The sequence below is a fragment of the Pomacea canaliculata genome, linkage group LG6 (assembly GCF_003073045.1).
Source record: "Pomacea canaliculata isolate SZHN2017 linkage group LG6, ASM307304v1, whole genome shotgun sequence".
Lineage (NCBI taxonomy): Eukaryota > Metazoa > Mollusca > Gastropoda > Architaenioglossa > Ampullariidae > Pomacea > Pomacea canaliculata.
In genome coordinates, this window is record NC_037595.1 from 5,727,512 (window position 1) to 5,755,308 (window position 27,797).

The following is a 27,797-nucleotide window of genomic DNA, read 5'->3' on the forward strand; positions in this document are numbered from 1 at the left end:
AGTTCAGGTACTTGGAGTATTCTCATAGTGTGGTGTTTGATCTTCACCACCACAGGTAGATCCTGGGTTCAGATTTCACCTTGGGTTCATGCACTACTCTCTCGATGTGATTGGTTAGGAGTTTCTTGGGGTTCTCTGAATTTCCCTCCCTTTACCACACCTTCCTCCCCTGAGTGCTAAATCACCAGTAGGTGAACACTTACCAACCAAGTACCAAGCAGCAGGTACTCAGGTACACTGATTCAACACCGAAATCTGAAGCTGAGTACCTGTACTTTCACCTTATCGAATCTTGCCTGCTAAGTACCCCTTCGTCTTGGTAAATAAACACTGTATGAGAGGAAACCCTCTTTTTTCGTAGGGGTGGCAAGGAGACAGGAGCAAGAAAAGGTAAGACTGCAGAAATTTACTTTATGTTGCAAAGAAAACACTATGATTTATGTTTAAGTATTTGTTTACTTGTAACTAATACACAGGAGTAATCTAGTCATGCTCATCTACTATGCAAAGCAAAATGAAGATGGCAGCTACATCTAACAGCAGCCTGTAAGCCACTAATGACATATGTTAAAAAGGAAATATGAAAGAGTTTCTAATTTATCTTGTTGTTTGAAAGAAAAGTAATTCCACCGAGAAGAGATTTTTCACTAAAAGATGATAAGGATGATGTAGTGGGGAGGAAAACAGAGTACCCAGAGAAAACTTTCCAACAGCCACCCCTGTAAACAGGCATCACATACACAGTGTCCCAAGATGAGATCTCAACACCAGACCCATTAGGTATCACTGCAGCGATGACAAGTTAATATTTTAACACGACTGGTTGCCCCCATGTTAACCTTCCCTAAGCAGGTAAGATGATAAAGTTCACAAGGATCTGGGTGTGTGGTGTGCAAAGACTAAATGTAACAACTATTTAAAAAAAGAAATTCTTACAAGTCAATCTTTATATAGAAATTTTACAAGGCCAGCTAGCATTTGATTACTAATCAGAAATGTTTCTTACAAACATCAGTCCCAAATAACACAAGCTCCAGCATTAGAATTTCACAAGTATACTAAAAGGGAAAAACTAAATGCCAGCAGGGCAAAAATATGTTTGTGTTTTGGGGTTTTAAAAAAAAAATTAATAAAGCTGTAAGCAAAAACTTTTACTTACAAGGTGGAGTGAAAATTTTAATCAAAATTTAGATTTACTCCCCTTTGGTATCATCAGAGACAAACCATGGGAAACCATGTGAAATTAGCTGTAAACGAGCATTTTAACAAACCATATTGATAGTTTTGAACGAGCAACAGAAGTTTCACTTTCATGCAGTAAACTACTGCGCTACACAGATAACATATTAAAAGCAGGTTCTTTTATTATTGGGTGGGTGGCGGGGAGAAAATATTTTCACCCCTTTAAACTCCAAAGCACATTTAACACAAAATAAACTGGAACATGCACAACTTTACCTGTCCTAGATATTTGCCCAGGGCAAAAACATACAAAACATAAGGAAAATTAGCACATGACATTTAAGGTTTGAAAACTACAATAATCTTAAAGTTAATGCTAAGCAAATGAAATAAAAATAACATTTTTTTACTTTATTTTTTGTGGCTTTTATATTAATTTTTAATCTCAAGTTATCATAAAAAATTTTGCATTTTACTGTATTGTGAATGATGAATAAGAACTTAATGCTCTAGATACCTGGGGATGGCTCGACTGTTTGGCATTCCCTCGTGCATTGCCCTGTGCTCGGGCTCTCTGCTCACGTGAAGGCTTGTATTTTGGGTCCTCACTTGGTGTGTTGTAACCAAATAACTTGATAAAGCCTCCCATGAAGACCACAAGCCCCACACACATCAAAAGTACTGCCCACCAATATTCCTGCAATTATACAACATATAATCCTAGACCATAAGCTGTGTACTCTCTACGGAGATGATGATGATGGAATAACGGAGATGAAAAGCAGAGCTTCCATCTAGTTGTTATTCAATTTGCTGATGGTCATCAAAGAAATCACGTCTGTGATATAGCATTCCAGTCTTTTGATAGTGTTGCTAATGTCAGAGTTGCAGCATGAGGCATACAGCAGTGCATCATCAGCAAATAATTAGCTACAAATGGTATACTCTGTTACTGCTGTTACATCTATGTTACATCTGTACACTATGTTACAGCTTAGGGTTCTGAGGGCTGATCTATTAACATGAGAAGCATATAGATATTATAAATTACACATCACACTTTTCAACAACAAAATAATGATAATAATAAAGTTTCAACAAAAAACAATTATAATGATAATAATAAAGGCAACCAAATGATTCAGGATAGACTGAATTAATTTTTTAGATGTTTTATGGGAAAATCTGTCTGAAATGTACACTTGAATGACTCTCTTGTCTGCTGATGGCATATAGCACAAGGGAGGAGTTCTGCAAAAACTGACGCTGAATGGTTGAACTAAATGATTTTGTTTTGATTCTTGGAATGGAAAGGCGGCGACCATCTGCATAAGCATTGAGTTGCTTACTGGGGATATACTGAGTAAGTAGGTCTTAAATGTAGAAGCAGAGCATTTAACGAACCTGAAGTAGAGTACAACCCATTTAAAGTCTATGCAACCATGTACAGGAAGACAAAAGAGAATCACGAGAAAAGGTTTTGCATGGGAGATCCCTGTTATTTCTGTGAGCTATCAACCTGGTATACCATAAAGACCAGTAAGGCGATGGAGCAAGATTGGAGGCTGCAGACATCATACTGAAGGCTGCAGACATCTAGCATGGTGAGTGTATTGATACTTGCCCTTTATCCAGTGCACTCAAAATATCATTAAAGACTTTCAACATGTCTGTGCTACAGAACGGGCTTTAGACAGACTGGAGAATGAGGAAATAGATTGTTAGATTTAAAGCAGATTAACAATAGTAAGCCTTTATTATGAATGTGTGAAAATGAATTCATGCCAACACTGTTAATATTAATTAAAAAAGTATTGTAAATATGCTGCCCAAACCAAGGGTGAAATTACTCACAACAATCCAATCTTTAACTCGTCCAAGTGTCACAGGGTTGAAAATCAAGTTTGTTAGTTGGTTGAAAGGACCCTGAGCATCAACTCGCTGACATTTGTGGAATGCATCACAGTAACCACGGTAATTGTCACAAGCTGAACCAGGGGGCAGGGTCAGCTGGGGTTTCGATGGGTCACTTCCTCGGTTTTTAGCTGCCTCTTCCAGTAGCCTTTTGAAGTCTATATTTTCAGCTTTTGCTAGTGCATCTGAATTACTTGAGCTGACACACACACCACTCACATTATTTTCTGTAAAAAAAAAAAAAGAAGAAGAAAACAGTCTTCCTGCTGCTTGTCTAAGTATGATCAACAGTTATCTAAATGCAACATTCAAACATGTTTCTATCCATTAGTTTATAAAGAAGCACAAACATCACATGTGGAAATTAGTTCCCATAAATAAAACTCAACCCAACCCGCACACAAACACTTTCTACCTCTCCGAACTTATTTTTGCCTTTCTCTCTTTCACTCACAATCACTCACCCTCCACTCCACACATACCTTCTACCTCTTTTACTCCTCCAACTTTGTCTCTGCCCCTCCACCCTCTCTCTCACACACACACATCATGCTCATACACACTCAGATTGCATTATTTTACTCATCAATGCATTTTCTTTACTTTTGCTTAGATTGCTGACTTGCTTAAGTGTGACTTGCTTAATCTTAATGGTGGCATTTTGTGAATTTGGCATGCCTGATGACTTTTATATGTAGAGGAATGGCCGGCTATGTATATCGTGTAGACTCTGTAGACCTACAGAAGAATTGCACAAGTGTGCCTGGAAGTGACTGGTCTGGGCTCTCAGTACTAATAGGCATGGGTCTACAGAAGCATTGTGGAAGGTTTAACCCTGTGATAGGTTTGCAAGGGCACAGGTGAGATGAAATGGGATGAGACAGGCTGAAGATTTGACCAGCGACACAGAAAGAGACAGTGACTTTCTCACCGTTTATGATACAATGCCACAACCTGCTGTAGACAAATGTAGTTGTGGAATTTATTTAAGCCTGTTCAATAAAAGACAATACATTCCTGCCTCTCTGTCCTCTCTCTGAGTGTGTGGAAGGTTTACATACTCATATAACTCCAATTACCGGGCTATAGATATAAAGTATAATAAATGTGAAAGTTTGCTGCACCGACCAATCATATGTAACGTTAGCCTCTGCATATTAAACCATACTCACTACAAGCCACGTAACAGAAGTCTGCAGCATTTCCAGTCTCAGATGTCAGGAAACACTCCTCCCACGAAATTCTTTTACAAAGAGGTGCAATGCATTCCTGAAGAAATAATGAGATAGTCATAGAACCAGACATAAGAATCATATTCCAAAAAAAGATAATCTAACTAGGTGATGCTGTTATTGACAAAAGCATGAGGCAGCCCTTTCCTCTTGAAGTTAGGTATAGACTTAACCAGGCCAGAACTTCCCAGTTGAGATACAATTTTTTTGCTGACGTAATAACCTTCCTGATATTGTTCTGTCTCTTCCACCATGAAGTCATATTCCAAGTGCTGTGTCACTTGGCCAATGAACAAATTCTTATTCTGTTATTCTCACAAAGAAATGCAGTTTATCACTTGAGGACAATGAACCACAACTGAAAAACTTAGATCTGTGGTGTACTTACGTACCAACAAATGGTTAAGGTGGTGATAAAAGAAAACCCCATAGTGAATGGGAAAGAGAACTCACCCCCTTGGAGCACACTTTTGTAAAAGTGTTGCAGAAATTACCATCTGGTTTGTGGCGAGGTGCTGGGCAAGTGAAATTAATGCCAGTGAATCAAGTTACGGAAACTGTAACTTTTTTTTTTTTATAAAATAACTGAAAAAAAGTAAGCCATGCACTCGGGTTGCTTCTACACGCTCAACTTGTTATTTTGCCACCATCCATCCAACAAAAACAAAAAGAATGACAACATGAAGACAGTTACAAGATTCAGAGCTTGCAACAACTTATGGAAGAAATCTGTTCTGTCATCATGTGTGACAAGAGTTAGGGTTGACAATAGATACATCCACACAAGTATATTTACAACAATAACATGTGAAAGAGTTTTTAAAGTGTATATAGTATGTAATGTAAAGAAGATATTACAAAGCTATAACTTCCCAAAAAAGGATATTTGCATTGTGAGGCATATGAACAATTTGTTTCCGCCTGGCACTCAACAGTTTCATTAGGCTGAATCAGTTTGCAGCCTTCCTTACAACAGGGGCCAGAATCAGGACTGAAAAATATTTCAAAATTATAGAATATTCAAGCCAGTAAGAGAATCCTCATGTAATGATGATGTTTAAAAAAACCTATAACACAGATGATCCAATATTCTTAAATAACTGTAGACACAAAAACACATGACCGTGCACATGCACACACATAAAAATAACCCAACTATTCCCATCCTTCAGTATTTCAATTCTACTGTGATACAATATTGCTTCATTACAGAGGAAAGCTACCAATTTATGGTTTACTTTAATGTGATCCATTCTAATTCAGTTCATGTGTCAGTCAGTAAGTCATCATCTGTCAGTCATTTGTTTCTTGTCTGGTACCTGTTGTTGGTGGAGCACATAGACTGATACAGCAGCTGACATATCCTGTGTACTTATAACTGTTTCACTAAGTATGTATCACTGGCAATCCCAATGTATTTTTGACAAATGGCTGTACAAGTTAAAAAGTACATCAAGAACACAGATGGTCTGAACTGTGTAACTGCAAATGTTATTAAGATACCAATGCAGTAAAACCTCCTTATTAAGATCTTCCACAGTGTGACCCTCTTAGCCACAAACCTAACATTTTTCAAGTTTGTATTTGCAAAAGTCAGAATTTTAAAATAGACTACATCTGTCCGACCATTGGCACTATATTACAATGTAATGCAGAAATAAAATAAATTACATCCATTTTGAAAGAGACTGCTTGTCCATTGGGTCACTGGTCATTTTAACCCAAACCATATCAACCCAGTCAATATCAACATCGACCTAAGACCTCACCATGACTGTATTGTCTCATGTAAGAGCATATTATCTCAACACTTGGGAATTCCTTAAGCCTGGGCCTGAGTCTTCCCTTTTCAGTGTTGGGATGATGTGGTCTTACATGGGACAATATGATTATGGTGGGGTAGATTTGACTTAGGTGGGAGGTTGATATGGCTGGGGCAATATGGTTTTTAGTCAAAATGACCACCTCAAACTCTACCCCAAACCCAGTTCATTGTAATCTCTTTACCAGCACACATCAGTCGATTGTGCTTCATCAATGATGTTTATAACAATATGTATATGTATATTCTTGTGACTGACTGTCTGTACCCTATTGTGACTTTCTTGGTGCAGAATTCATGTTTGTTTGCTTTTTTATTAAACAGTGCATTGTAAGAGAGCTTTGTTGTCTACCACAATCCTAGTGTACGGATCGATTGCTCTTATCTAGAGAGTTAGTTCCCTCTAAATCCCCTACAGATTTCAATTATGTGCAACAATGGTTTAATAAGCAAGGGAGGGGAATTGGTGGTTTAATCTGAGCCAGCAACTAAGGCTACATCATGGCAAGGCAGCCAGCCCTGTAAACAGATGCCACATGCAGAGAAGGAACAGGGTGCCCAAGATGAGATCTGAACCAAGGGCAGCCAACCTTCACTGTGTTGGTGACAGGTGCTAACTGTTGCGCCACTAAACAAGCATGACTGAGCAAAGGTGAAAACAAAAAAGTAAAGAATAAGAACTATACTTTCAACATTAACAAATTAACTTTAATTTGAAGACATAGGTATTTGAAGACATAGTTTGTGGAATGAAAGCAGAATTATTGATTTCCAACTAAGACCCTTCTCGTGATGACCTGATTTCTTTTTTAAAAATAAACCATGGTGGTTCCAGCTGGTGTTAAAAACCTGATTATAAAGGTACATGTATTTTTATATTATTTTAACACCTAAAAATGTGACAAATTCACCCCACCTGCACTCCGCACCAGAATTCAGTTTACACATATTTCCATCATTTTGGCCTTCTTTTCGAGGTACACAGCAACTGGTAGCTGTGTTGCATTCATTTTCAAATCCACAGTCACACTGCTCTCCTGGCTCTGTGATTTTGTTCCCACAGAATGCTTCATCAGAGGCTACAAACACAGATGCATGGTTGGCAATTGGCAAAACACCATTTTATGCTTGTCTTTATGAAGCTGAACAAGAAAGGTTTATCAGATGCCAAAAAAGTCCAAGAACTAATGTGAAATATAAACTAAGATGACAAGATCAAACAGATCAGACAGATCAAACCGCAATGCTGGTCTCAATGCTTGAGTGTTGTGTTCTAAACACATGATAGCATATGATCACTGGCTCACTTTGCCATTAAGTAAAAACCAGATTTCCTCTTATGCACTTATTAAGCTTGCCCTTCTGCTGTAGGTGAAAAAGTCAGATTATCAAAATCTATTGTCACCTCAACTAGTCCAAACCAAAGTTGTTTTTTCATATACATATTACAGAAAGTAGTTTATAAAACAATATAACTTACTAATGAAGCATGAAGTGCGTATCCCTGAAACACCTGCTTAAGGATGCGAGTCATATTGTCCTTGCTGCATCGTGAGAAATCATCATTGTGAGGCTGGTCTCCACCCGTTGCACTTGGAAACATGATGTAGTTTCCATCTGAGGCATCACTTCTCCTTGTGCCATAAGGTGCACACTCATCTGATCCAATGTCATGCTGCCATTTGCCAGAAAAAAAAATCTTAGGGAAGTCATATAATAAAACCTTTAATTGCTGACTCAGCAATAAACACTAATCCCTCCCCCCCACCCTCTCTTTTGCACTTTTTTCACTCTCACTCACAAGCACACACACACATATACAGACATTCCATATGATCTTTTATCAACTAACAACAAAACGTAAGTATTACTTACAGGAGATCCAAAGTTATGTCCTGCTTCATGGGCAAAAGTGAGCTGGGAAACACGGTTTGGAACTGTTTTACCAAAGTTAATGATTGTGACAATGCCAGTGTTTAGACTTTTTTCTTTGCCGCCAGTAAATGTGCTGTGGCGACCACATACACCACTCTGTATACCTATGACCAAAAACAAAAAAATGAACTAGAAATGTGAAATAAAATTCTGCAACAATCTACATTAAAAAATAAAATTATAAATTAGTTCAAAATAATTTCTTCAAAAATATTTCCAAAACATGAAAAAGAAGCTCATAAGGGGTTTGAACCTGTTAGGATTTACATTACTGTTGATCAGCATGTCAACTGGTCAGGTAAATACTCAAATTTTATCAAAGAATGAGTAAAGGGTGTTAGGAGTCTGGTTATATGAAAATATAAACACATCATTCTCTCTTTCCAAAAGAGATTGTTCAGGTACCAAGTTCATGAACCATAAGAAATATAATTTTGCATCCAAATAATATATATCTCAACTGCATTTAAATAAAATTTCTATATGTTGCTGCTTAGTCTTACATATAATTATGCTTTTATAGCCTTAAAATCAGGTACACCCTAATTTAGCATTCATGATATATTAAACTAGAAAAAAAAAGTAAAATTAACAGATAAGATTACTTTGTTCAGTGGCCACCCAGGCCAGGCCCAAAGTCCCACCACTGAAGTCTCGATATGTGAACGTGAATGCAAGACAGAAGTTGTCATGGTTGTCAAGAGATGTCAGGTCTAGAAAGTTGCTGACATCCAGATTGTTAGCGCAATATTCTGTGCGGTATGTTCCACAAGTTGACGTGGAGGATTTGGTTGGGTTCATTATCTGTAAATGAGACATAACAGCCAATTCAAAGTCCATAAAAAAACTGAACAATGATTTTCAGGAAACTAAAACAGAAAAGTATTTCAATAAAATTACTTTCAAGATTCTAATTGATAATGTACAATAAAAGTCATTTGAAGTCTGTTTTAGGCTACAGGATTCAAAACTAACTGAATGATGGGTAAGAGTAAGGTGAGATAGAGGACAGAACAGCTGAATCAATTTGTACTTTATCCATCTCATGCCACCCTAGTGAAAACACAAAATTAGGATGTTCCTTCACTGTTACAAGTCAGCTATGTTTAACTGGTTATATTCAAGGGAACTCCAAAATATTCTACAGGTTATTTTTAAACGTTCTGTATATTTATATAACAGAAACTAGTAACTAGACTATAAACTCAGCTTGATAACATACTGTTGTACGATGTATCTGGAAACGTATTCCTGTGTAGTTCATAGATTTGTCATATGTTTCAAAAAATGTTGTAGAGTAGATATCACTGATAGCTTTCACATGGGCAGAAAAGAATCCTATAATGTCCTCTTCTGCCAGGTCATCAGTCTGTAAAGAAGATTAAGCCAATACAACAGAAATAAAATGAAACAATATAAAGTAAAAATATGTGTATTGATATTTTGTGACTATATATCATATGATTACAACATATACAATTACTATACAGCTGTGCCTACCCTGTGATTTGCTATGTTTGTTTATTCTCCTGTGATACATTGTGCACATACTATCATACGCATATAAACATACTTATTTTCTGTAAGCATATGCAAACTCCATGGTGCAAGCAGATGTGCATGCCATATTAAACTAGCAAAAAGATTTAAAAATTTAAAAGGACCTTTAAAACACATCACGGCTAAACAGTAGTTTGATATTCAACAATCCATGCCTTTTAATTTTAAGATTAAAACCATTGGTTATTCCATACAAGCAGCAACCACTCGAACATAAATAATACTGTTGACAAGGAATCTAAAATCAAGGCTGAGCTATGATGATGTCATTTCCTGCCAATACTGATAAAAGGAACTCACAACTGTCTGACCACGCCTCTTGTTTTTAAAGAAGTCGAAAAGTAAAGGATCTGCAATCATATGCAATGAGCAGGTTTTCTTGGTGTCATCAGCCCGTTTCACACGAATATTTGCTGCTGCATTATTGTCAGCTGAATACATGTGATACGGTTGATTTAGCTGCTCATCTTCAGTCATCAGCATATCCTAGAAATGCAAAAGTATTTGAGTTTTGCACAATTTTTTTTCAAGAAGAACTCACTGTACAAAATTATGTATTATATGGCTAAAGTGACACTTACTAAAATCGTAAGACACCCAAATTATATTGGAGGCACTCTCCGCACCAATAAACGTATCTTTACACATTTCTAATTAAAAAAAGAAGAAAACTAGAAGAAACTAGGTTTTACTGAAACTAGCTTTGACTTAATGCATTTGTTTGCAAAACCTGCTTGCAAAATAACCAAAGAGTTATAATATTTTTCATGATATTGTTTAATCTGAAGAAAACATTTTGAGAATATAAACTTACACATTACATTAATTTAATTCTTATGCCTGGATATAATCTTTTGAACAGACCTTTTGGAGAATGGCTCGCTTGCTTATATGGGCAGGTTCTTCCAACTGTGAACTTGCTGCCATCCATTCTTGAAGATGGTCTAAAGCACAAGATCCCACTTCAGCTTCCCGTCTTGCTCTGAAATGGACAATAAACATCAACTTATCAGAAACATTCCTTCACATTCTACATCTGTAGAAGGCTGGCAGGCTGGTGTTTGTTGTTAGAGTTGGCACTCGAAACACATTGGTGCAGGTCTGATTGGGCATCATGAAAAAGGGTGCTCAGCAGTAATTGGCTGGGATTAAAGCTCAAAATTGCTCCGGCCATACAAGAGTATCGCAGAAAGTTTAACCTTCGAGAGGTATACAAGGGAAGAACTGAAACAGGATGAGGGAGAACAGATGTGGGGCAGATAAGAGAAGAGACAGCCTCTGACAACGTGAAGCAGCCGTGGCCATTGTACAAGCTCGTCGATTAAAGGAGTAGTACGCCTGCAGGCTGTTCCAGTGTGTTGAAAGTTTGTTGTTGTCTTACAACCCCACCACTTGGTTTCACATCTACTTTGTTTTAAGGTCAATAGCAAGGAACAGCAACTAAACGTTTTCCACTTAGAGACTCAAAGGAGACCAGAAAACTTCATCTAAACAAAATTTTTCTTCACTATGAACTCAAAATTTCATATAAACTAAAGCCTCAAGTTTCTATTTTCAACCAGGATTGCTGGCAGACAACTAGTACACTAGACACCTATGATGCCGATGACAGTTGTTTTATGTACAAATCTTCAATTCTACACAAGGAACTACTGACAAGAAAGCAAAAAAAAAAGAAAAAAAGGTGGAGGGCTAGTAGAATAGAACTTTGCAAACTCATAATTACATGATTAAAAACTACTCACTTCTAACCACTTTTGTTTCTTTGCCTGAATAGAAAGATAGTTGTGCCATTCTTTGACAACCTTTACAGTTCACACTGTTAACACTTAATGTTAAGAGAGAAAGAATACAAAATTAAAGGACACAATGGAACTAAGTGAATACAACTTTAAAATGTAATCCTTCACACCTGTACGGGTCTTTGTCCAGATGAGTGTCTGGGTAGATGACAGTATGAAAGATGGGTGAGTTGAGGTATTTGGAAGCTGGCTCAATGTGAAAAAGGCTGCCATCAACTTTTATATGTCCTTCAATGCTGCCATTGTGAACTGACAAGTGAACTGAGCTGTGTGGGTCTCCTGTGTAAGAAGAACATAACACATAAGTCCCAGATTTTACTTGCGCATGAAACAAACCAAACACACATTTATAATACAAAGTAATAAATAATACAAAGAAAATAATTTGTTTAAAGAGTAAAAAGTTTAAAAAGTACCCTAAACGCACTTCACCAGAGTGTGCGTGCCTGTGTGCATGCATAAGCACATTGGAAAGGAGGTGATTAAAGACACAGGAAGAGAAGACTACAAGGAAAAAAGAGAATGTTTTCAAATTCTCTGCATATTGAACAATATAACCTCAGTAATATATCACATTAAAAGAATACAACATAAAACATCTACTTCCAAGAATCTTATTTCGGATGGCTCTTTGAGATTTGGCAAGGGTGTGGTGGTGTTGCCATTGCCACAGAATATGCTCATCGCAAATGGTTTTAAAACTGTCACAGTCATCTCTATAATGTCAGAATATCATTCTGATGCTGTACTGAATGACAATCACCTATTATTAATTGGTTAGGTTAAAACCAAAAAAAAACCCACACAATAATAAGCAATTGTTTTAAATTAAAAAAACTCTTCTGTTTAAAATTATTAACAAACTACTATTAACTTAACATAACTAACTTTTACAAACTTATGTACGACAGGGGCTGAAGAAGGCAAACATGTGGGGAAGAGACTGAAAGATCCATTTAACACCAAGAGAAGTTAAGACTAATGTAGAAGCCCTATGATGAATTTACATTTTTTTCTGTTTACCCAGACTGTCAGAATGTTACAACCTTAAAGGTCTAATGAGGAGCAACATTTTTTCTCATGATTGGGTAAAGCTTGTATGCTATTTCCCCAAATCTAGGTGAACAATCCCCATCCATTCTTGAGATACACACCTACAGACAATCAGGCACAGAAAACGTTCAGAATCATGTTTGTACGGTCATGCCTAATTCACATTATGGTCTCACCCTTTCCAATGGCTGAGGCTTTCCTAATATAAACCTATTCATGTACAATCCCTATATCTGTGTTGTTGATCTCTGTCTGTGGGGATGTTTTCAGGCATACATTTTGAGAATGGAAAGTGTATTCACCCTGATTTGAGCTTTACCCAATCAATGTAAACAAATTATGCACCCTGATAGTCCTTTGACTTTTTTCCCAGACATTTAAAACAGATCTATAAAGTGGCCAAAATTAAAAAATAATAGGCACTTGAATAGGTTATATACTGTGACAAACTGATGAATCATATCATCTGTGCCTACAAAAAAAAAAAAAAAATTGATTTTGAGCACAGTCTCCCTCTGTGACCTACAACCATAAATATACATCTATAGATATATAAATGTACACACAGGCTATTTTTTAAAAATATTTTACTTTCAGACTCTTGACTGACAGTTTGCTGACAAACCAGATTAGCCCTTGGTCACATGCTGCAGAAAACAGAAATGCAAAGTTTGCACTTTTGTAAAAATGTGAAAAGTTTCTACCAACCTTGAACTGTACCCTGGTAAATAAAAGATGTATCTGCAGTATGGATGCCTACACCATCCCTATATACTTTATGGTCATTGCTGAATATTCCCTCTGCTGGCTGTAACCTCAGCTGAAAATCTCTACGAAAAGGAAACAAAAACAAAAAAAAGGAAGTAAATAGTATTTATCAGCTAAAACTGATTGTGGGCAAAACTAAAGAAAAACACTTCATCTCTTTGTGTTGAGTTTTCCAGGAGTTATGTTTACATTATTTTACTGGATCACAATCCCTTATTCACAGTCATCTTAAAATTTTGCCAGCAAAAATAAATTTTCTGTCCTTAACATTTGAAGTTGCAGATCTTGAAGACACGTTAAAAATTCACAGATTCTAAGGAGGGTGCTGCTTCAGCTGGACCAAAAGGTCCAACTCTGACCCACCCTTTTATATTTTTGATGATTTACAACTTAAAAGTCAATAACTCACCTCTCATATGCATTAAATCTAATATGCAAATCACTGTCCAAGGATCTGCGAACACGATGGTGGTTATTATGCACAGCAACTCGGTCATAGGTCAAAGGTCGAAAATCAAGAATGTAGTCATTAAGCTTGGCACTTTCTGCAAAAATACATATGCAAAGTAAATAGCTTGGAAAACAATTAGAACAATTTTTAGGGCACAAAAGCATTATGCATGGTATCATGATGTTAGTTCTGTCAACTAATTATTTGGGACAGTTTTCAAAATAATTATATAATACATAATTATATTATCCATTATATTATAGTCTCAAGACTGCAATTAACAGATTCAAATCACATATGCAAGCTTTGAGATGATGCAGTAGCAAAATTACACATGTAAAATGTGGTCAACTCTTTGCCCAGTATCAATGAAAATTATAATATTTTAATGTTACTGGTGGCATTATCGTGTGTTGGGTATGCAGGTGGCACATGGAAATCTTCCACAATTAGGAAATGCACTAAATAACCTCAGTAATGTCTATAGGCAGACTTGTGTAAATGTAAACAAGAGAGTTGCTTAAGAATGTCTGAACGTGTTACACAAGGTAGACTGCCATAGCCGGTCAGAAAAAAGTTGGGCAAACTTCAGCAGTGTATGGAGCCATCAGCTGAAGTCACATCACCATAGAGCAGGTGCAAATGAAGGGTTATGGAAATTGGCACCCACTGTCCTTTAAGCTCACAAGATGAAAGACAGTCTCCACTACCCTTCTGGCATATACAGTACCACAAGTGCTACGGCAACAGTACAGACGAGTGTGCAAGCAGAAACCACAAAACATTCCGGACTAGACAACATTCTCTTATCCTGGTCACGGGCCTGGTAGCTATTGCTCCCTGACTTGGAAGGTGGAATTGAATGCACAGATCATGGTGTTTGGCCATCAACAGTGCCGTGACTGTCTACTGTAAACTTGATATTCATCCCTAAGGATTGGGATGTTGCTGCTACAACACCAACCCCCAGGGAGGGATCTCCACAAGTGTGGTGGTAGAAATGGAAAGGCAACAATAAACCTGTCACATGAAAGTAGAAATGACCATTCCAGTGGATGCTGTTTGTGTGCCTGTGTTCATGGCTGATGCAACAAAAGATAGCAGCACTGTGTAGTATATGGAGTACACAGAGCAGATGGTACCAGGATACCCTTAGAGGAGCCAATTTGAATGTTTAAGTATTGTGCTGTGTATTCTTTAACAAATACTTCACTTAATTTAATTCACAATGGACCAGGAAAGAGGGGTAGGGTTGTGTGATGTTATTTTTAAATGCAGCCAGCATTGTGATCATATTTTGTTCTCTTCATGTATATGTTAACATGGGTGGCCAGTCTAAGATACAGATTTAATACAGATATAACTCTTCATCCATGTGGCCGGGTCCCTGGAGCCAACACCATACATTTGATTAAAAAAACACAGAATATGTGTTTGTATATTTGCAGCTGCAATAAGCTGGTTCAAACTCAGCTATCCTTCACTTCATTGGCATTCAATTATTCACCAGCATTGAAAGCTTGCAATTCCACCTTGAAACAGTTGTGTTATTACATTGGTTAAGAGTCCGACCAGCAGACATTAACTCTTTATCATTACACTACTAGGTGCAAAGTCTAAAAATCAATAAAGTCCTTTAGTTATTGATCAAAATTTCCACCCTTGCAAATCTCCCACTCAAAATTCTTTGTTCATACAGAAGTGAAAACACAACCCATGCTTCATAAATCTGCAACAGTCAACGACACTGATCACTAACAGTTAATGACGACATGTAATTGCCGCCTGGAGTATATCGCCCCAGTTCAAAACTTCCTTTCTCAGGAAGTACGCACCACTCTGCCACAAGAGAAACAAGCCATTATCCTTAATGCAAAGGGTTGCTGATAATTCTTAGGTACCAAAGCACTTCACCTCTTTCTTTCATTGCTATGGTGACCTGCTGGCTAAACAAAGATAACAAAAATCTGTTGCGGCTGTCTAACGGTTTTCCTGTAAACCAATCAAATTTAGATTCTCTTCACCAACTTTTTTACCTCAGTAAACTGAAAGTCTTTGCAGAGACTGAAATGCTAGAAAACTTAAAACTGGCTGGCTCAAACTAGCTCAACATTATTAAGCAAGTTTTTTAGCATGAAAATAAAAGATGAAGGAATGAAAGATTGAAGGGAAGAAATAAAAGTTTATAAAATAAAACCAAAAAAGTCTAACTCAACAGCAAAATGGTAAATAAAGTAAGTAAAAATGTTGGAACAAAATCCATTACAATTTCTTTGAAATTTAGCAGAAACAGATTAACAGAGACATTTATAACAAACAAGGAGGAAAGTTAGAAAGAGCTGAAGCCACAGATATCAATCAATGGCAAGGTAGATACAGACTATGTGGCAGATTAAAAAAGGCAAAGACAGAAGACCAGAAAGGCCAAAAGCGACAGTGAATGAATCATGCAAAGCAAAGTTCAACAAGGCTTCCAGACATGAAAGAATCAAGAAACAAAGAAAGAAAAATGAATGAATGAAAGACCAAAGAGTTGAAACTCATGTGAAAAACTGCCTTGTGCAAGTGAATGCAAACCAGCTAGCACAAAGTAAAACAATTTGTATTGATCTACAAGTTTTGTTCCTGCACAAAATAAATGTGTCACCTACCACGGCAACAACACAGACAACTCCTCCTTATTCAGCATGCTGCCATAGATAATCAATGCTCAAACATGATCAAAAAGTTTTTCTAACCAGCAACTGAGTGAATTGAATGTAAATTATTACTAGTAATAAAAATAATAAAAACTAACATGTTGTATGTACCCCAGCAGACTGGAGAAATAAAACATTAATAAGGTGATAGCATCTTGCAAAGAGTAGTCTAGCCAGTTTGAGATAATCAAGCCAATTGTACATTAACTAAATCATGCCACAGTGACAGAGGAGCGAGTGTAAGTGGGACATCAGACTGGTTGCACCATCCAGATTGAGATTTTACTCTGGATATTAACAGATTTCAGTAGGTACTTTACAGGAAACAAATCATGTGCTCTTTGTTTCCTGTAAGGTACCTATTGAGATCTGGATACTAATAGACTTCAGTAGGTACTTTACAGGAAACACATTAAAACTCTTTGCTTCCTGTAAAGTACCAACTGAACTCTGCTAATACTGAGAGTAAACTTTTTTGTGACATGAATTTGTCATGTTTCGTTCACCAAGTTTACATTCTCGTAACATTAAGTCCTACATCTTATTGTAGAAAGTATCTAGTAAACCACTTTGCAATGAAACTCACCAAAAATGTTCCCTCCCTAAGTCACTGTAACATTCATACATAAGTATTGTTCCCCACATCTTTGGAATAAAAAGTCATGAAGGTGGCTGGAATGAAAAACATGAATAGCAAGCTAATCTTGCCCTGGTAAAACGTGCTGAATGGGCAAACGGAGTCAAGTACAGCTCTGACATAAATACTCTCTTCCATAAATATTCTCTTACATGAAAGTTTTAATTCTATGTAGACTTCCTCTTTAAGCTTTTTCGTGATCTCAAGACTACATAGCTTCTTGAATATGGCTATTTGGCTGTATAAGGATAACAAGACAAATCTTCCACTCACATCTTAGCAAACTTTCCCATTGTACAAACGAACACTAATTCATATTAAAGAACACTAATTCATATTTGGCTCTGTGGTACTGAACAAAAAAACAACAGCAAAAGCCCAAAAAAAAAAAAGTGCAAACATGCCTTTACAATTTGTTTCTTTGATTTCCTAAGACTTTGTTTTTGTTGATTCTGTAGTTGTGTTAGTGAAAAAAAGCCTGAGTATTAAAAAACAATGCCTAGAGCATAATGGGATTGGATACGAGTTGCTGCTTAATTCAGATCAAATAGGGAAACAATTGTGTTGTCCAGAAAGTTTGCAGGGTTGTCCTACTCCTGCTTATAGTGTCAAATTGGAAGGCATGGAAACTTTCCAATTTTCAGCAGCTTGGTTTCATCTAGTCACAGATTAATCAAGTTCTTGAAACATAAACTGGGCTGCAAAATGCTGCAGTGACTAAAACAATAAAAGGCTAGTAAACACTTTTTATTACTACCATTCTCTCTCTCAACAGTGAAGAGCTCATGCATATAGCATGTTACAGATAAACACTATGACGCAGATATTTTCAGCACATCAATATAGACAAAGACCATGTTTGCTGCTTCAAGAGACTTTATATACCTATGAAGGGGTGGGTTTCATAAGCCTTAGGCATCAGTAACAACTCAAACAGCTTGCAGTGTCATCTATTATTTGCACAAGATCAATACTCTCAGGAACAGAAACCAGAATCTGTGTTGCCATAGTTGCCAGAGGTCTAATCTCAAAGGGCAGTCACCTGTTTTCTCTGTAAATACTGGAACATTAAACTCCAGCACAACACATGCAAGTAATACTTTCACATTACAAAGAAATGAAAAATGTAAGTACGCCAAAACTTTACACAGTTTATCCCTGACAATTCACACTTATGTGTGTTGAGGAAAAAATAATTAAAAAACAAGTATGACTATTATGGACCAGTAAGGCAAGTAATGATGAATACGAGTGGGAAAATACTTTTGGTAGCTGGGAAAGAAGTGGAATATAGTCAGATTTAAAAAAAATTATCACATAGCTCAAAATTTTACACTAATGAATTGTCTACATTTCTTAACCATGAAACAAAACAAAAACAAAAAAATTATGCTGAGGGACATTTTCAATATGTCAGATGACATAATGTTCTATTTAATTGGACAACATGTTACAATTAATGTTCTTGTCATGTATGGCCAGGAAACCAACCATTGCACTTTAGTTAATGTTAGTTAATGTGCATTTTAAAAACCTCAGCATAGCAAAGGGGCACAAGCTAGAGCACAGTTCTAAAGTAAGATAAAAACACTTATCATTGCCTTTAAAAAAATATTAGTCATAGTGATAAAATGTGTTGAATCCTTTACACATGCTGTCAGTCCAACACAACTTGTAAGCAGTGCATAGGAACCTGTTCATTTATGTATTGTTCTTCAGCTGGTGGAAACCAATCTGTGTTCCTTCCTTAAATAGTTTAACATTGCTTTAAAAATTTGAAAAAAAAACATCGGTTACATGAGGAAAGGGTGGGCGGCTGGAAAACTTGTGAAAGGATGGGTTTGACTTAACAAATCAAGTGTTTGTATTTGTAACCATTCCGGGATATAAATGCAGGCAAAGCTACCTTCTACAGTGAAGGTGTCAATAATATGAATATGTTAAAATCCAAAAATCCAGCATGTATGTCTTCATTGCATGAGCGTTGTGTATAATCCATACATATGAGCGCTCGGATGCATTAGCAAAGTTCACCCACACCTTTCCTTCGATGCCAAACTAATGGGAATTAAAATACCAATGTTCCTACATTAGTTTAGTTTTTAACTAAACGGACTAACAAAAAAACAGTAGTCCAGACTTTAGAACATGAACCAAGGTTGACTATATTTCATGGGTTTTCAGAGTAAGAAGATTTTATCTTAGTGGAGACATTCACAACACTGACATGCTACTGTGATATGACCTGGAAAGATCCTGTCACAGGTGTCACAGGGGGTCTGGGTCAAACACGTAGAAGCCCTAACCAGGAAGTCCTATGCAATGGTACCCTGAGTGGGGTCCAGGCCTCAAGGGCTGCCACTTCAGATTTACTTTAGATATGGTGCCCCTAATGGTCAGCCAGCCTGGACTGACCATGAACTCTGGCTGTGCACGTCACACTAGCCATAAAGATTCATGCATACATGTAAAGATTAATCTCAATGTACAACTAGCATGAAAACAAAACAAAGTTTCTAAAAGAAAGTTCGCTATTTAGATTATCATTGAAGAGAGCTTTTCATAAACAGCTACCCTTTCAAAATATTGATTGCATTTCCAATCCAATCAAGCTTAAAGTAAATGCAAAACTCTGGTTCTTTGATTAATTTTTGTTTCTATTGTACACAGCTGGTGTGAGTTATTTTTATTTTAGTGTCAATTCTACTTGCTAAACTTACAAGGGCTGATGATGTTCATTTACACTTATAATGATGTGAACCTACCAAAACAACTACAATATAAAGTATTATTGTTAGTAATGAAATACTAAAGATTTACTCATTCATGTGTACTTAAAAACTAACTTCCAGGATGTTAATAAATCTCTCACACACACACACAGAATTAGAGACAAATGAAAGGGGAGCAAACTTTGAGAAAGTTTGAAACTTCAATCAATAAAATATGTTGAAGTCCCACTAAATATCCCATCCTGTCAATGAAAACCCCAAACGAAGACATTTCTGCACTGCCATGAGTTCACATGTCACAACGGGCGCAATGTACACAACACACATCACACAGGACTTGTCAACACAGCATCTGCATCACTAACTTTTTTTTCTCTCAAGACTCCGATGGCTTGAGTTGATCGATCTCGGTTACATTCATACTCAGACCAAGTTGTCCAACAGAAAATAAACACCAGCAAACAGCTCAGATTTTAAATGTTGGTGATTGCGGTCTGTCTTCTACGTCTAGACTTTGCTGCCAAGTGATGGATGAGCTGCTGTTTCGACGAACGATGAAGATCGAACTAATTAAAACTTTCGATCAGCATCAATCGATCAAACAAACACATTTCCCAAAAGTTCAAGCATCAAGTGCCTATGATACAGACACACAGACGCTTAAATAAACTGTGTTGTCAGGTGTGGATGTGGTTTCGACAAGAGGCACTCCTTGCTAGGTGTTGAATGGCATGTGACACAGACTGATGAGTAATTATTTTTTTGGAAATTTGTCATCGTCGGACGACTTACCTGCGGGAGCTGTAACCAAAACGATGAGGACGACAAGCAAGCTGGCGAGGGGTAAACACCAATCCATAGCTGAGCTTACAAGAAAGGTGACACACACTAAAAACACACAAAGTTTTGTCTGTGGACGGAAGATAAAGCTTGAGCACAATCCAAGCGAGCAAACAACATCCAGCCCCGCGGTGAGCCCCACAGCTCCACTTCGCATCAACTTCGCTCCAGATGGGAAGCGAGCGGTTTACAACCTCAGGTCGCGAATTCACAGCCGTAACAGTCAACTGTAGGTACTATTTTCACTTATGTGTGATGACAGATCCGGCTAGAAGGAGTAGACAGACGTGTACACACGCGAATCCCAGTGTCGTGTGTCGACCCTCGCTCACTGCCCAACGCCGCGCGCCGTGTTGTCGGAGACGCGTGCGTACGTATGGCAACCAGCTTGTGTCACAGTCACAGTTTCTGTTCCGCCATCGTTTTGAAATCTAGCTACACGGCACAATTTCTCAATGCTTTTATGACAAACCAAAGCTCCACAAATGAAAGAAATACTTTCTCTATAAGTGAAGATACTTTTTAAAAAACGCCAGCCATGACAAAGTGTAATGTTAACTTTAAGGGAAGCTACTGTCGACTTTTTTTAAAGTTCTGAAAAACTCACACCGATGATGGCATTATTTCTTATGAGAGAATACAGTTGTGTAAATCTTGTAAGAGTGTCTGCCCCCAGAGACAATGTTCACTAGCCAAGCCTGAATCATAGTCATAAATATCTTTGGTAGAAAGACTGTTATCTTTCTGCAGGCTATATATATACGTACGTATAGAGCGTGCGATGTTTATTAAAGGAAAAAAAAGAATATACTAGATAAGACAAAAAGATATATATATACAGATGTCTTTATTTTTGTTGGAATTTACTGTTTAAAGGGGGGGGGGTCAAAGAATAACTGATATAATTTGCTCCTGTACGGATTTTTATAAAAGTATATTCTTTTACGTCGATCTGCTTTGCACAAACTTTTGTTGATACGTCAGCTATGTATATGTTGTTGTTGTTGTTGTTGTTGTTGTTGTTGTTGTTGTTGTTGTTGTTGCTGCTGCTGCTGTTGATGATGATGATAAGAAGAAATAATTTGTATAATGCTCTAATACAATACATATATAGTGTCAAGCTCTGATCACCAAACAAATGTATGAACAATATGACATTGTACAACAAATTATAAAAAAAAAGCTACAGATGATGTGGAAACTTCCTTTATTGCTCTTATTGTTAGCAATCATTTATAAATGTGACACTAAAGGTGGAGGATTCTGACACAGCTACAGAGCCATACGATAAACGTCTCCGCGCCGTCTCGCGTTACGCCTGTCGATACGTACGTGGAGTCGCGCAAGCTGTTAGTCACATCATGACCTTTCACCTCTTCTCCTACCTCGTGTCAGTAAGCCTCAAATTTTGAACAAGCAAGTCACGATTTCGGCCAAACTTACTCGCCTCCTTGCCTCCTGCAGTCGATGTCGAGACCCACCCTAGCGACGTTGAGAGCAAAGATAATGTGACACAACGAGGGAGGGCGGGAGGGGAAAACTACTCGTGGTCGGTCTCGTTATCAAAACAATAACTTGTTGACTTTAATCTGCAGTCGAGCTTCAGTATGACCTCCATAACGGTGTTGCTTTGTAGTCCACCCTGAACATTTTTTAAAATCAATATTAAATCGACATTTGAATGTTTGTGTGTGCGATGATATGATGAGTACATGCGCACACACACTCTTAATTTCCTCCTCTGTCTTCCCACCCCCTCTCTATCTCTGCTTTTTATATTCCTCTCTCTCCGTTACTCTTGTGTGCGTGTGTGTGAAAGACAGAAAGTGGTCATGCACATTCAGTTGCAGATCATTCGGTGTGTTTGTCATAACCCATGTAATGAATTATATATAGGTGTCAAACATCTGCAACATTAGGGAAGAAGGAGGTCGACCATCTGTCTCTCGCACCTGTTGGAAGAAGCTTGAATCAGAATGTGCGTAGTTGTTTCACCATCCTCCACCCCCACACCTTTCTGTTGTTAGAAGTAGGGAACTGGCACCCACTGCTGCGGCAGTCAACTGCTCGTTAACACCGAAACTCTTGCTTTTTCTCCCTGTAGAAATCCAATCTTAGGTAGTCTCTACGTGTATTCTGTAGTCTGGGTTGCCAGTATAGTACAGTATTCATGTAGTCTAGAGTAACCTGTAGAGTACAGTATTTATGTAGTCTAGAGAGTAGAGTAGCCTGTAGAATTCAGTATTCATGTAGTCAGAGTAGCTTGTAGGGTTCAGTATTCATGTAGTCCAGATCGAGTAACATGTAGAGTACAGTATTCATGTAGTCTAGAGTAGTCTGTAAAATTCAAGTACAATCTCTTACCCTTCCCTGATATGCATGTAAAGTCTTATTTCGTGTGTTTATTTGTCTGTACGCTGATTCACCCCATGTTGTCAACCACTGAAATCGACATCCCTCTTGAATTGTTTATTTATACACAAGAGGCGGTTCCCGGATCTTAGGCGGCACGTGAACGAGAAGTCTATAAAGTGCACACTGTGTACACAAGTAAAAGGCAAGTTTTGCAAACCCCACTTTGTCACACCTACAGGAGGTCCTGGATTCGATACTGTGAAACCCCACCCCATCCACCCCACTCGCAATACGTCAGGAGGCGTGAACCCATCGAAGACCTAAAAATAGAGATTTGGGTGCAATAATTCTGGGTCCCAACTCATGGACACATTCAGATAAGATACCATCCTTCAACTACACTTGATTCAATCATGGAAAAAAAAAAAAGCTATAACGTGTCCTTAATGTGAAGGGTCAGAGATAATTGTGCCATTTGCTATCAGAGACTGGTAAGTTTGCGCGCTGTGGAATCAGTGTTTGTGTGTTTGTTTGGGTTTGCTTTTTTTTTTTTTCTTCATTTGCAGAGGTCTGTCATTCGTGAAATGAAAGCTTACTGCGCTAACTTTCACATCGTCTTTCAAGTTTTACCGTGTGAAAGGTTCACTGAACTCGTGGAGGGCAAAAGCCACCTGCTGAGAGGAGGAGAGCAGTGAAGCGAGTGCACTGCCAGCAAAGCGTGACGGCGTCCTCAGCACCATCTCCACAAAGAAACAACACTGAGGATGGATGTCAGCAGACAGTCTTAGTAAGACTGAACAGTATGGCATCTTCTGAGGCTTCCAAATATGTGATGGAACATACAGATAAAATGTGATTATAAATGTTCATATGTGTGTGTGTGTCTATATATATTATAAATAGTAATTAAAATCGTGGTAAATCGTATTACGATGGCGATTTCATTGTCGAATTCTTAGCTGCCAAGATGGCGTCTTGTGTCTCGGCCACAGTTTACTCCCTGCTAGGTTGAGTAGGTTAGTGTAGCTATTGCTCCGAACTGAAGACAGAACTTTCCTTAGTTGACACGTCACCTTTGTGTGATAAAAGTGATCGATCACCTGTGTGTTCATGTCGCCATTTTATTCTCGGCTCGAGGCTTACCGCAGTCTCCACAAAGATTTTGCGCGCCTACATGGTGGGTTCATGTGCAAGTTTTATTTAAAAACAAAAATCCACCACACGTCGATCGACATTAAAGCAAAAGGGACTGGTAGCGGGACTGGCGACCCGAGGCGAAGGACAGTCAGCCATCCTCATGTCACCAGGCTGCTGCCATGACTACTTTGTCAACGCAAGGGCCGACCTGTGTTTGTCTTCGTCTGTCCTGTCCTTACTCGTGATGATCCCTATAGTAAAACCAATGATTAGATATATTACTACTTATGGTAAAGGCAGAAGAGTATGTGAAAATGCCCCAGCTGGTCATGATCATCAGACAACCTATAAATTACCAAACTGCAGTGTCAATATTAAAAATTTATATTCACTTGTGTTTCGAAACGCATATTCGCAGGTGGACAATGTAAGTGTTTGCATTATATTGGCGTTATCTTGATGTCAATATTCGACTCAAACCAATGCTGGTTCAGTTGCTTGTCAGAAGTCTAACAAATCAACAGTCGCGCAATAAATTAGAAGCCTTATCTGGGCATTGTCCTTGTTTTCACCCCACCCTACCTTCCTTACTTTATCTAAAGTACTGCCAGTTGCATGGCAAATTCTAATTAACATGCCGTGTTCCCTACTGTGACGAAGGTTTACCTTGAATAGCCGTCTAATCAATATTTGAGGTGAGCCGGGCTTTGAAGGTTTCGAGTGTAAAGATAGGTAGGTGCACTTGTGAAGCCCCGAAAGGTGCAGCCTGTAACCCTGATGTAAAGGTGATCACCTGAGCAGCGATGACTGACCCAGTGATGTCAGTGCCATTTCCTGCGAACATAATAGTCCAGCTCGAGAAGGGAGGGGGGAAAAGAATTAAAAAAAAAAAGAAGAAAAAAAAACCCAGGTGCGATCGCTTTCTAAATAAAAATGTCTTCAATATAATGAAATAAGAAATAACTGTCTTTATATAATGTTTAAAAATGTAGTTCTCTGCATGGCCGGTCTGTAAGAAGGAAGTTTGATTTACTGAAGTGAACCTATAGAACATCAAACATAGTTATGTATCTACTGTAAAGATTATATTTTTGTTTGCCTTATGGGACTGAAATGGGAGGTTTGCTTGTGTGTGTGTGGTAGACGATGGGTATTAAGTGTGGCCATCATTGTAGCATATTTCACGTACATAGTCACGGCTGAAATAAATATTATGTGTATGTATTTGTTTATATATATATATTATGAACCTTACTTTAGCTTTTATTCCCTTTTCTTTTGTGCAAAGCATGATCTTATGTGGATGCTAGAACTACGGCATTTCCACAGGATATATAACACACAATTCAGTTTACACTTTTGGTCCAGATGATATAGATAAACTAAACTTAATAGGTTTTCTCAAGGTTTCATCGAGAGCACTCAAAAACGCGTGTAACCTCGAGTGTGAGCTGTACTCATCCCCCATACTGTTCACGCAGTACATATACTAAATATGAGTTTGTGCGGTTGTGTGTTTACTTCGTCACGGTCTATACACTTAGCTGTATAGGCTAAACACTGCCCCCACACTCATCCCCCTCTCCGGAGGTAGGAAGTTTCCTGGCTGCAGGCGTATAGCAAGGTATGAAAAAAAAAAGTGTGGGAAGAGTACAGCACATTTTCGCCCACAAACTGACACTTTTAACTGGAGGACGGTTGGGGCACACTGATGACTTGATGTGCAAGATGGATTGTTAACCTGTGATTGGTTCTCCGATTCCCGAGTCAAGCGATTTGATAAACTGGAAGAAACTTTGAAAGGTGCTAATTTCAAGTTTGAGGAACAGAAGGAAAGTATAAGAGTTCATGAAGAGCAGAAGTCTGAAGAATTATTAAACGAAAAAAGTGATGAGGGTAGAATAACGAGTAGGAGAAGAAGAAGAAGCAGAAGAGTAGAAGAATGAGTTAAAGGAGGAGGAATAAAAGAATGATTTTCAGATGGAAGTGTAGAAAAATGAGTTCAGGTGAAGAAGAACACTGATGAAAAGAAAGATAAGAAGCAGAAGAAAAAAATCTGCTTTCGCTTTATCTTTTGACTTTCACCGTCCGGCCATCCTGTTTTTGGATGCACAATTTATTCCTGATACAAAAAGCTCTTGCAGTCGCTGTGAGGAGGACTTTGGCGTTCATACATTCCTATGCCATCAAATCAGTCAGCACTGTCGCCTGTGGCCCCACAAGTCCTTGTCAATGAAATGTCGCTGACTGTGGGTTTGTGACTTGCTGTTGATGCGATGTGCGCTGCAAGAGAGGACAGGTGATCATAATCAATGCAACAGGTGATCATAATCAATGCAACAGGTGATCATAATCAGAGACGTTATACCACGTCTCTGTCATAATCCAAACGTGAGCCTGCAGGTTACAAGCAAGTATTTTTGGCTGTGTTTTATTGTACAAAGTTTTTGTTGTAGTATTTGAGTAAATCACAGCACGTGTTCGTTCACGCATGAGCAATTTAGTCAAGCACATCAGAAACTTATCCAACTCGAGCGACCGGTACATAAGTTCCTGTGCTGAGACTTGCAGTAAAGGAAAACCTGAGTTCAAAATTATGTTTGAATGAGTACAGTTCATAAAAACAGCGGAAAAACGTCTCATTTGCATAGACCAGAAGCCTTCGTGCTGCTGACAGCCTTTAATGAGCAGTAATTAGAATGAAGTCCATGCTTTTTTTTTTAAATGGGGAAAACACTGATGAAAGCGCTGTGTTCTGCTAGCTAGCCTTATTAATGATCAATTTCATATTTGACTCAATTTAGCCTTAAGGTCTGTGTGCCAACCCTCGAGTGCCCTCTCCGTATTGTGCAATATTTGTATGACGGTGACAACTCACACACCAGCAGTTCAGCTGAGGACCCGTGTATCAAGCCAACCGATATTTATGTCGTTTAAAGGGAGTGGGGAGGTGGGAAGGAATGAAATCTCAGCAAACACTAAAGGAGACTCCAGGCGGTATAACTACCGACAAAAGGTCTGTGTCAGCGTGACACAAAAATTGTGTCATTGGCTGGGTGAGGTGAACAGACACGGATAAATTAAAAAATATCTATAAAAATATTGTGAAAGAATGAAAAGGAACATTCCAAATAGTTGATTCTTGACCGCAGAAATGATGAGAGTTGTTATCACTGTTAGCGATGCTCTGAGCTGAGTTTTTGTTATCACATTTAATGATAGATGGAATGGTTTTCTGGCGATATCCTATGAGGCATTTGAGTGCGAATTTCCTCCGAAGCCTCCTTTATTGAATTCATACTCTTCTCAATGTTAAGCGATTCCTTTACTGCGACAAGCAGAGACAACCATTGCACGGGTGGTGGGTACAACTAAGGACAATAATTTTGCTGGCAAACCATATAGTTGATCGGAGAGTAGAAGGACTTCCCTGTTTTCAAAGAAAACTTTTTTTTTGTCTCCTGGCAGTCGGGAAAAAGACAGGGAAGATACAGCCTGTGCCAAGGGAATCAACTTTGTGGATCACGACTGTTTTCACAGAAGGAAAGAGCAAAAAACAAAGATTAATTACGTTGAGCCTAACAGCTGTGAACGAATCATTACAAAACTTTTTTTCCCAGTGTGAGCCGAATGTATTCTACCGTGAAAGCATTTTAAACACTAGCTTGGACACGAAGT

General features: G+C 38.1%; 1 protein-coding gene and 1 long non-coding RNA gene across 2 annotated transcripts in view; one reads left to right on the forward strand and one right to left on the reverse strand.

The window, feature by feature from the left end:
* Positions 1 to 20,980, reverse strand: part of LOC112566009 (disintegrin and metalloproteinase domain-containing protein 10-like) — a 30,334-nt gene extending 9,354 nt beyond the window's left edge. The window contains exons 1-17 of the mRNA XM_025241932.1: positions 20,580 to 20,980; positions 13,678 to 13,813; positions 13,209 to 13,330; positions 11,558 to 11,726; positions 10,510 to 10,627; positions 9,946 to 10,131; positions 9,308 to 9,454; positions 8,691 to 8,889; positions 8,026 to 8,189; positions 7,631 to 7,825; positions 7,509 to 7,515; positions 7,067 to 7,229; positions 5,215 to 5,319; positions 4,782 to 4,866; positions 4,269 to 4,365; positions 3,037 to 3,323; positions 1,700 to 1,879 (exon numbers count right to left, since the gene is read on the reverse strand). Of these exons, the coding sequence (XP_025097717.1) occupies positions 1,700 to 1,879; positions 3,037 to 3,323; positions 4,269 to 4,365; positions 4,782 to 4,866; positions 5,215 to 5,319; positions 7,067 to 7,229; positions 7,509 to 7,515; positions 7,631 to 7,825; positions 8,026 to 8,189; positions 8,691 to 8,889; positions 9,308 to 9,454; positions 9,946 to 10,131; positions 10,510 to 10,627; positions 11,558 to 11,726; positions 13,209 to 13,330; positions 13,678 to 13,813; positions 20,580 to 20,784 (2,565 nt within the window). The 5' untranslated portion in view covers positions 20,785 to 20,980. The remainder of the gene's footprint in view (positions 1 to 1,699; positions 1,880 to 3,036; positions 3,324 to 4,268; positions 4,366 to 4,781; positions 4,867 to 5,214; positions 5,320 to 7,066; positions 7,230 to 7,508; positions 7,516 to 7,630; positions 7,826 to 8,025; positions 8,190 to 8,690; positions 8,890 to 9,307; positions 9,455 to 9,945; positions 10,132 to 10,509; positions 10,628 to 11,557; positions 11,727 to 13,208; positions 13,331 to 13,677; positions 13,814 to 20,579) is intronic.
* Positions 20,981 to 22,979: 1,999 nt separating this feature from the next.
* Positions 22,980 to 25,017, forward strand: LOC112566732. Its single transcript, XR_003099687.1, has 2 exons — positions 22,980 to 23,473; positions 23,549 to 25,017. It is a non-coding gene; the product is annotated as an uncharacterized LOC112566732 (long non-coding RNA).
* Positions 25,018 to 27,797: the final 2,780 nt, after the last annotated feature.